The sequence below is a fragment of the Fistularia commersonii genome, chromosome 7 (assembly GCF_037954325.1).
Source record: "Fistularia commersonii isolate RoL2024-O1a breed Wild chromosome 7, RoL_Fcom_v1.0, whole genome shotgun sequence".
Classification (NCBI taxonomy): domain Eukaryota; kingdom Metazoa; phylum Chordata; class Actinopteri; order Syngnathiformes; family Fistulariidae; genus Fistularia; species Fistularia commersonii.
Window position 1 is genome coordinate 7556094 of NC_141290.1, and position 10160 is coordinate 7566253.

A 10160-nucleotide genomic window follows, 5' to 3' on the forward strand; every position below is an offset into this window, starting at 1 on the left:
TACTCTGGTGCACCCTGAATTATCTGTAAATACAACTCTTTCAGCACTGCGCGCCTTCGATTACGCTGCACATCTTCGTCCAAAGCGAGTCCTCGGCACAGCCCGCGGTCTGCTGGTTGGCAACGGTTGCCGTGGCATTCAGCCCCTTTCAATCACCGAGCAATGAGCGGCACAAAAGCCCCCTTCGGAATACAACCATGCTTTCCAGCTGTCATGTCACGGGGGCTCCCTTTTCTGCGACCCGACAAGAGGCGGAGGAAAGTGATGAGAGAGGAGGTGTGGAGGGAGAGGAGGAGATGGGAGGTTGGAGGGGGGGTAAAAAACAAAGAACATCCATGAGCAGGAAACCCTGAGTGGGTTTAAAAAATTCAGGAAAGGAAGGAAGTGGAAGGCTACAACACGTGCCATGGGAAGGATGCTACTGGGAAGAGGACTAGGAGGAGGGAGAGGAAGAAGTGATGTTGTTGGCAATTGGAGGGGGCGAGAAAACAAACCGTGGGCGGGAGGGAAGGCAGTTTTCATTTTAATATCCATGAGGGCTGGATCCCTTCCCTCGGCAGCGACGGGGAAAAAAAAAAGACATCCACAGAGGAAGACCACCAGCTGTAATTCAACAAACTTCCTCTTTCACGGATCCATTCGCGTGTTGGATTTCTCCACCGGCCGAGGGGAATTTAGGGAATGGCTGACCCCCTGTACCACTCCATAGGAAGCCCTTCTGGGTGAGAAAACACCAACGGTGCTCTTGTGAGAAGTTCAACACGCTCAAGGTGACAGCGGTGATGACAGTTGACCTTGCGATCTTTGACGGTTGACTTTGCCTCAAAGTCATACCCGAAATATAACACTCAGCATTGGACAAAAGCAGATGACTCAGTGGACCGATGGGCAGAGGCACCTTTTGCAAATCATCAGCTTGGACCTGTTATTGATTTGTGATCACTGCCTATTGTCATTTTTTGCATGTCAACCCAATTCCAGTCCATCTATCATCATGGGAAAAGATGCCAGGTTTATGATTGTTTCTTTTTTCCAATTTCTACCATTGTGTTATTTGCCGTATCAGTTCCAGACAAACTGAACCCTACTTGATTATGTTTCTGTTTATCATGCATCATATATTATTGCGGTTGTGCTCAAGCCCCACTCAGAAATCTTGGTAATAATAATCATTCATTTTCTGTTTCGCCAATAATGTAGTCAGGAACGTGGTGCGGTTGGAGGTTTCTAATGAACCTCCTGCATGCTGTTGGACTGCGAGAGGAAAACGGCGAATATGCAAAAATGTTTGCTTTAAAGGATCAACGGAACTGGCAGGCTGTTCTGTCGCCGGAGAACCCTCGGAGTGCAATGTACGTCCAGGCACATCCGAACTGGAATGATGTTCAGATTTACTTGCTCCAGTCAGAACACTGGCTGCTGCTTTCAGAACAGTTTGCAGACCTGGGGCACCCTTGAGAGAGCCAGAAAAAAAAAGGACATTAAAATAATCCAATCGCAACAGTAGGACGATTATGGCGTCCTTCGATGACAAGAAGAGTCTGAGCTTAGAGAGGTTTCTGAGGCGGAAGAAGGCGACTCTTTAACGTGACGGCTGAGGGAGAGGGTACGTATGTCCAATGACATACACAGCTGCAGATCGTCTGCATAGAAGTTGATTTCAAATGAACAAAATCTGGCTCTGCTGTAAATTTAAACCAGCAGCAGACCTGGCTGACACATGAACAGCAACCTTGTTTCTTCGCATCGGTCACTCGGGAGCTTTTGGCCTTTTCTCTGCCGGCGACAATCCATGTTGTTAGTTCTTCCTTTGTCTGTTACAGATTATTTGGACATGATGTCTTCCTGTAGTGGAAGGAGTGGCCCCGCAGAGCGTCAAACTATGTTTGTAGATAACTCAAACACAGTGATACATCAATTTCTACACCTCTCCATCCTGTCCAGTTTAACATTGAATAACTGGGATTTATTGAATCAAAAGGGATTTGTGCAAGCCATGTCCAGCAGGTGTGCCATGTATGTCGATACCGATCTACCGGTCGATCGCAAAGGTAGTGTGGATCGATCGCATGGCATTAAAACATAGACATCAGCCTATCATCCTCACTACGAAATTTGTCACTTGACTGACAGTCGGTCTGTCCAATCTGACCTTTTCTGACACAGGCGTCACTGCGCATGCGCACATAACGGCGCGTTCTAGCAAGCTAGCGAGTTAGCCTCCAATTTATGTCTTCTAAACTTATGGGTATAAAAATGAGAGGGGGAGCCGGACCAAATAAAAAGACTAAAACGTATCACTTCCATATGGAATGGGAGGTGGACTTTTTTTTTACTATGTCATTTTCAAAGTGCGTTTGCCTCATCTGCCATTGCTATGCCAAAAAAGGGAAATGTGGAGCGGCATTTTCGGACCGTTCATAAAAACTACAACGCTGACTTCCCGCCAAAAAGTGAGCTGAGAAGGAAAAAGGTGAAGGAACTAAAATCCCAGCTGTCAGGACGGCAGTCGTTTTTCTCCCAGCTAACTTCAACTATGCTGCTGACTCCATTCAAGTCATCAGAATGAGGTATTTACCAAAAAAGTACTCTGTTGTAGTGTGCCATAAGGGTTCATGCAAGATCCACAAACATTTATTGTGTTAAGCATACTCAGTAGATATATCAATAAATATATATTCAGCATTTTCAGTGGAGGTAGATCGTTTTCACATGGTCATTTGAAAAGTAGCTCACAAGGCGGAGATCCAGGAAGGTTGAGAGGGTAAAATACCATGCCGATCAATGACTCTTCAAGTCACGTAACTGACGACGCTGTAAAGTTAGAGAAAACTCTGAATAAACTCTGTGCTGGCCCTTCGAGGAGGAGGACTCTTGCAAATACGGGCAGAGATGTCAGTTTGCCCAAGGCAGCCATGAGTGCAGCTTGTCCCGACACCCTTAATACAAAATGGAGCCATCCCACACTTTCCATACCATCTGTCCCTGCTCGTTCGCCCCCCGGTGTCACTTTACTCTAAATGCCAACAAGCGATGGCCCACTCCCGCCCATCCTACATGGGCTCAGAGGCAACACTTCCCATGAGGTGTGCCATTCTTCAATTCCGAGACACCCCGATGGCAATAAAATCAATCTGGTTCGCCTCACAGCAGTGACGCCCTCATGGACGAGATCCACCACCTGATCACAAAAGACTAATAATGCCACATCTGAGATTTAATTTGCTGTTCTGGCTCTGCCTACCACTCATTTCTTCCTCGTTGCTGAATGTTGAACCTCCACAGGTCATGTAATTCCAGAGTATTAAGGAATGTCAGGTATTAACCCTGACATTGTTTCTTCTGTCATTAGGAGCATCCAACATTCAGACAATCAACCAAACCTGGCGATCTGGTTCTCCACAACAACGATAGTATTAAAGTTCTCAACACTCCTGTCTCTCTAAACACAAAGTTTGTTTCCTTCTCAACTTCTACACCTATGTTCACACCCAAATTTACAGCTTCTGAAAGCCGGAAGGCTGCCAATTCAAACCTCTCTAAAAGAAAAGTGGACTTACCAGTCAAAAAGATACATATGCATTTACCAAACTCGTACTCTACAACTTTCTGCAACTCCTTGATGTCATTTTTAATAATACAGTTCTTGAGATCCAACAGTTTCTCTTCTCAAACTCTTTTTTTCACCAGTCTTCTCCCTCACTCTCTGCATTTTTACCCCCCACGGCCTCACGTATCTCTGAAATCGAAACTGAACCGTCGACCTGACGGCTCGATCCCTCCCTACATCCCTGCTTACAGCTTACAACCCCTTCATCTCCACCATCATCCACTCCTCACACACCTTTGGCATCGTTCACACCCCCTTCAAAACAGCCCCCATCACGGCAACAGTTACCTCTATCACCTCTGCCCCGTGTCCAATTTACCATTCATCTCCGAAATCTTTGTGTGAATACTCCCCTTCCAGCTTCACACTCATCTCTCCATAATGATCCTTGTGAACAATTCCAGTTTGGTTTCCAGTCCGGAGACTCTGGTCTCATAAAAGAGGCATCACTCGCATTCAGACTCAGTTCATCCGTCTTAGGTGCTTCACATCCCTTCACCATGTCCTCCATTACCACTGGTGTACCCCAGGGCCCCAACCCAAGGACCCTTCTCTTCATCTACCTCCATCCCCCGGATATATTTTCTGAAAATTTCATATACAGGTCCATTGTTACACCAAGCTCTACTTTTCTGTGACACCAAACCCCACCGTCTTCTCTCTCCACCCGTACAAATGACTGAAAGACCCGTTTATCTGCGAATGTCCTCAACAAAAAAAAACCATGTATCTCTACCGGTTCCAAAAGTGTCAGCTTTTCAGTTTCGACTCACAGCTCCCTGTTTCCCGCCTTCTATGAGGATAAAATTTTGAACTGCTAACGTACCTTGGTCTGCACCCTTCCCTCACCTCTGACTCCACCGCCATCCAGGTCAGCAGCAGGCTCTACACCTCCCATTTCAACGACTTTAATTCTCTTCTTTTTGGTCCATCTCACAAATCACCCCATTAACACCAACCGGTTCATAACTCGGCCGAAGGCGTAATCATTTAGAAAAAAAAGTTCTCAAACTGCTTCAGTAGCTCCCCATCAAATCCCTTCGAAATCTTACGTTTTTCTTGAACTCAGTCCACATTGCCCACCCTTCCTGTTCCCTCAGATCCTCCTCCTCCCTGCCCGCCCCCCCACATCGCTTGAAAAGGGGACCCCGAGGCTTTGAGCCGTCTTTCTCCGCGGCCCTCAAACTCCTTAACACATGACCTCCATATCATTGACGGACATCAACACAAAACCAGCATTGTTAAAGAGGCTTTCAATTCTTTCAAATCGCCCATCCGCTGTCCGTCTGGAAGTGTTTTTACTTTTTTATATTTTACGATTTTAATGCACAACGTCCTTGGGTGCTCTCAAAGGCAATTTTAAATCAGATGCACTATTATTAGTTGTAGTATAACTAGATATTAAGTCTTATTAGCCCTGACGTTCACCACGTATTGAGCCCCACTCATTCCTCCTTTGACCCAGGCCCACATATATAGGTCAACACTGCTTGTCAAGAGACTGATCCATGTCTTTCGCACATTGCTGCTCTTTTTAGGGCCAAGCCACAGAATCAATTGCGCCCTCCGGCACCGAACGACAACAATGACGAATCTGTGATGAAATGTGTTGTTCACTTAAAACACAGCCGAAGTGGGAGGCCCCCCGAAGGAGAGGGGGTGGGGAGTCATACCCGGGGCTCCTCGATACATTGCTCTTGAGAGGCTTGGCAGGGTGTCATTAAATGGGGCAATTTTCATGCCCAGTGAGCAAAACACTGTGCAAAGTACGTGGCGAGATGCAAGAAGACAGGAGGAAAAGTGTCAAGAAAACAGCATTCTGAGGCCTGTGACAAGCCTCAAGGATAGTCTAATTTAGTAACGTGGAGACCTCTTAATGAGGTCACGGGATTTCTCCAGCCGCCTCGTCAACTTTGTCAGGAGAACATAGCGTTTAGCATTAAAACCTTCACAGCTGACCCCCTCTGTCTTCATTGGCGGTCAAATGATGACCACTGGTCTCACCCCTGTCCACCATTAAGTGACAACCCGGCAATGTACATTTATTTATCTGTAAAAAAGTACATGTCGTGCAGTAGCATCTCAAAAACAAGACTTCTCATTGCTATTTAGCGATATAAGAGTTAAGATATGGGAAAGTATGCCCAACACATGGTTATCAAACAAGGTCACAGCACAGACTCCTGGTCCGATGTTTGCGTCTCCTACTGGTTTGAGGATCTGTTCCCTCTCTGCCACTCCGGTACTACCCTTAAATACCTGTGACCAGGAAGTGACCTGACCTCTGACCAGGCGGTCTGTCAATCATTACTGCACTGTCAGCTTTTAGTGATCATCAAACTTATTCCAAAAGTTATAAAAGAAAACATTATTTTAATCTCTTGTTGTCCAACTCAGCTCAAGATTGGCCACCAACAGCTTGAGGAGTGGGGTCTCGAAGTGGACGATCAGTAGACAGGAGGCTACAACATGTTCGAAGCTGTAGTCTTTGGCTTCCTCCGAAGGGGTTGGATATTAAGACGGACCGAACAGTTCCCCTATCCGCTCGGATTGATTTCTTCGCTTTGGCAGCTCTGCTAGGGTAGCACCTGCAGTATCAGTAATAAAGTGCGTGAGTGTGAAAGCTGGCGGGTGGGTGACTAAATGTCGGCCAAAAGGTCTTGTACTACTTCTGAGCATCACTTGATTTTGAAGAATCACTACTGTCACGATTCAGCCGGTGTTTCTCTGTTGGCTCGAACCTCTGGCCCCTCAGTCTGCCGCTGTCAGCCACTTCATCGGTTTATTCACCCCATCTGGATACACGGCTGCATCTCATCACAAGCGATCGATGTGGATTTAAAAACTTCGGTTCCAGTCCCATTAGCTGCCTGGTTGCCTTTCCTTCCCAGTGGACCGGTTGCTTTGCAATGGGAGACCTGCTGGCAACTGACCCTGTCCCCACCACTCCTATTGGACTTAAGGAACCCCCATGCCCTTTTGCTGGACCATGAGAGTGCCTGCTTTGCCTTTTGCCTGTTCCCAAGAACTATTTTTCTCCTGGAATCCTCACCCCGTGTGTGTCGAGTTGGTGTTTGCAGTTGGGTCTGCATCCCACCTGTTACGACTAGACTGAAAACATCTAAAATAGAAAAACAAATATATTCCAGTCGCACAATATTAAGGCCATCTTTCGCACCTTCAGCCCCACCACTGAGGACACTAAACACCTCTAAGGTGGTAAAGCCATCGGGACTTATGACATGATCCGCGACAAAGGCGGTTGTTTCGTACACAGGTGTTTTGAACAATGGCAGTTGGAAGGTACCGCTAATGCACGGATACTAGCGTAACTACGGTGTCCACCTTGTATTTGAAAATACTGTGAGCTACACCCGTGTACAAACTCAAAATAAGGACATGAAGCTCGTGGTTTACAAAGACAATAGTCTAGTGTTCACGAGGCTGTCTCATTGCGCCTATTTAAATGGCACAAATAAACATATGGTATCAGTTTACGTGTTTTGCTGTCTCGGGAGTTTGCACAGATGTTCCGGTCCCCAACTATCGTTCTTCTGTGGCGCAATGCAGTTTTTCTAATCGTGTTGTTTGTTCACAGCAATTACACAGAGATGTAAAATGTGCCATGAGAATTAATGCAGCGCAACATAAATACTACACAGAGCTACGTCCTGACTCTTCAGAGATAATCTTGTATGCTCTTGAACAGGCGGCCAAAATGTCGAAGGACGCTTCCTCGAAACCGCCCAATTCAAACTATGCTCATCATACCTGAGAGATCCCCTTGGAACTCTGACCAACAACAACTTGCAAAATTTGCCTGCGTCCCCATTCAGCAGTCTACATTTATCTTTTTTTTTCTTTTATTTGTGTATGCCTTACTTGTTTACAATGTATGAGGATTACAAGTGAAAGACGGGTAGGGCATATTTTCCTTCGCAAAACCATGTTGAGCTGTTTACTTTGGATCTGATTCATTAAACCAGCTCGGGCTCTACGAAGCCCACAGGAAATAGCAGAAACCCAGGTGGGCCGGGGATGTAAACACCGTAAAATCCTCCTAATGAATAAGTAATTAGACGGCGAGTGAGGAGACTGAATTCCGCATTACATGCATTTGTAAAACTAGGGATTTCTGTTTTAAGCATGAAAAGTTAAAAAAAAAAAAAATTAGAGGCATTAGAGATATCGCGCTCTGGAAGTCCACTGAGGGCCAGGCTGTGTACGTCTGCAGTATTAATCAGAAGGTTTGTTTCGTTTGCCGCCTCTTGCTTTCGTAAAAAATCCTATCCCCGAGCACGTTTGGCAGCCAACCCCATCGAAAACAAGTCTCAAGTAATCAGACAACACAATTATTTGTTTTGGTCGGTCCAACGGAGTCATGTAGGAATGTGAATAAAAGGGATAATTACATAAACAATCAAAGGCCCGGTGACCACTATTGTTTACATTCATGCATTCGGCAAGCACCGTGGAGCTCTTGGCCACTGCCAGGCGGCTCCTTTTTGGAAAGTGTGTGTGCCGACTGACAATGAGAACGATCGGGCAAAGACCTGAGTCATCCGGCGCCTCGTTGCCAAGCCGAGCCACGTGACCGCAGCTCGTCATGCGGAGCGGACGCCCACCTGAACCCGAAGAAAGATGATTTGGAGCCGCATTGTGATAGGTAATCTGCGTCATTATCCCGGACCGCAGTCCGCCATCTGGATCCCTGGAACCTCTTTGTTGTTACATCAACACGTGTGGGAGTTTTCTGATGCCGAGATCACAACAGCGTCACGTCCCAGTCGGAGTCCTTGGCTTTCGTCTGGTAAAATATGTTCATTTCCCTTTTTCTGGCTTCCAATCCAGACCAGCACAGGAAGAGGAATGGCGGGTGGTTGCCTTTGCACTTCAACTGTCCAAGCGAAAGACTAGCAGCGAATATTATTCACTCATTGTTTGTCTGTACTTTACAGTTGGACCCGGAAACACGAATGATTCCTGTTCCCGACAAGTCCAAATTTATTCCTACAGTCTAAATTGATTGTTTCTGGATTTCATGTCACTTAGAAACATACAACTCTGGACAATGTGGTGTCACCAAAGAACTTCTTGCATGTTTTTGGGCAGTGGAAGGAACCCAGAGGAACCCGCAGTGGAGAACACGGAGCACAGAAAGCCAACCCACTTTCTTGCTGCAAGGCTAAAGCGCTAACCACTGCCTTTTCAAATACAATGCAATACTATGCACTATGACTTAATGAGGGACAGTATTGTAATGTTTTTGGCAACCTCTTTGTCACGTGTCAGAAGTCAAGTCCTGATTCAACGAGTTGTGAATCGTGTGTGTAACGCAACGCCGTCCAGAGCAGCATGGGGGAGACTTCCAATTCAGTTATATAAGACATCAGTGTTTTGCTTTGTTTTGGTGCCCTCTGTTACTGGGGAATCAAGAGAAGAGTAACACCCTCCTCTTTCTGTCCATTGTACTCATGCATGTGCCTTTGTGCGTGCATGCAGAATAACGCCTATTGTGTGTGCGTGTGTGTGTGTGTGTGTGTGTGTGTGTGTGTGTGTGTGTGTGTGTGTGCGCGTGAGTTGGTGTGCAAGCCTGAGCGTGGCATTACGAGAGGCAAACAGCTTTCAGACGGACACAAACAAATGAGAACTCGGTTTCCGGGGAGCTTTGTTTACAATTGTACATACATAAGTTTCCGGTTGCTATGACAATGATCTCAGGTCTCAGGTTTATGAGACTAAATTTTTAGGTATTGCTTCTTTTCAATGAGAGGTTGTTAGTGTGAGAGCAAATGTGAAATAATCTGTGCATGCGTCAACAATAAAAATGAACACATATGGCTGTTCTTTTTTCTCTTACATGTGTGTGTGCGGGTGTGTGTGTGTGTGTGTGTGTGTGTGGGGTGAGGAAAGAATAGGTTACTATGCCGGTCAGATTCACCTCTGGATGCCCTTTCGTTAATAACTCCATTACTCCTCGTGCTTAATCCTGCTGGCACAGATATATTTAACTGTATACATAATTGGAGATAACATCCATATTGCTACTGCATAATCATTTCTAGCTAAGTAGAACATTTTAGATTGCCTTGTCTCTTTCTCTGAGGGACTTTGCGCCACCCTTTGCAGGATGTCCAACATGTTTTTAGATCATTTCTTGACCTGAGCTCAAAAGTGCGTCACCCAGGTCATTTCCAGCTGAGTTATGGCTCAGAGCCGCACATCTCATTGGCCAAGAAGGCGTCGCCATGAAGAAGGAATATATGCATTTAGCATGCTAGCTATCCTAGCAATGTGTCATCTGAAGGCAGACGCTTCGTGCTGCAAGGTTAGCCGCTAACACTCGGCAAAACTTCTTTTTTATCTGTCAATCTGCAAATCAAGACAACACAAAAAGCATGTGATGTACTGGCCGTACCGGTTTTTGTAGCAAATGTGGACGATGGGGGAAGAAGCCCGAAATCCGGCAACCCGCTGACAGCTTGTCGCAAGATGCTACTGTTTCTTAGTTTTGTAAAAAAAAAAAAAATATGAATTTCTTATTTTTAAA

The 10160-nt window shown here is 45.9% G+C and overlaps 1 protein-coding gene across 2 annotated transcripts in view; it reads right to left on the minus strand.

Annotated features, from left to right (window-relative positions):
• cntn1a (contactin 1a) overlaps nucleotides 1-4524 on the minus strand; it is a 46839-nt gene extending 42315 nt beyond the window's left edge. For both annotated transcript variants that reach the window (XM_086149451.1, XM_086149450.1), the window contains exon 1: nucleotides 4460-4524. In XM_086149451.1, coding sequence (XP_086005577.1) covers nucleotides 4460-4508 — 49 coding nt within the window. In that variant the 5' untranslated portion in view covers nucleotides 4509-4524. The remainder of the gene's footprint in view (nucleotides 1-4459) is intronic.
• Between the last annotated feature and the right edge of the window lie 5636 nt (nucleotides 4525-10160).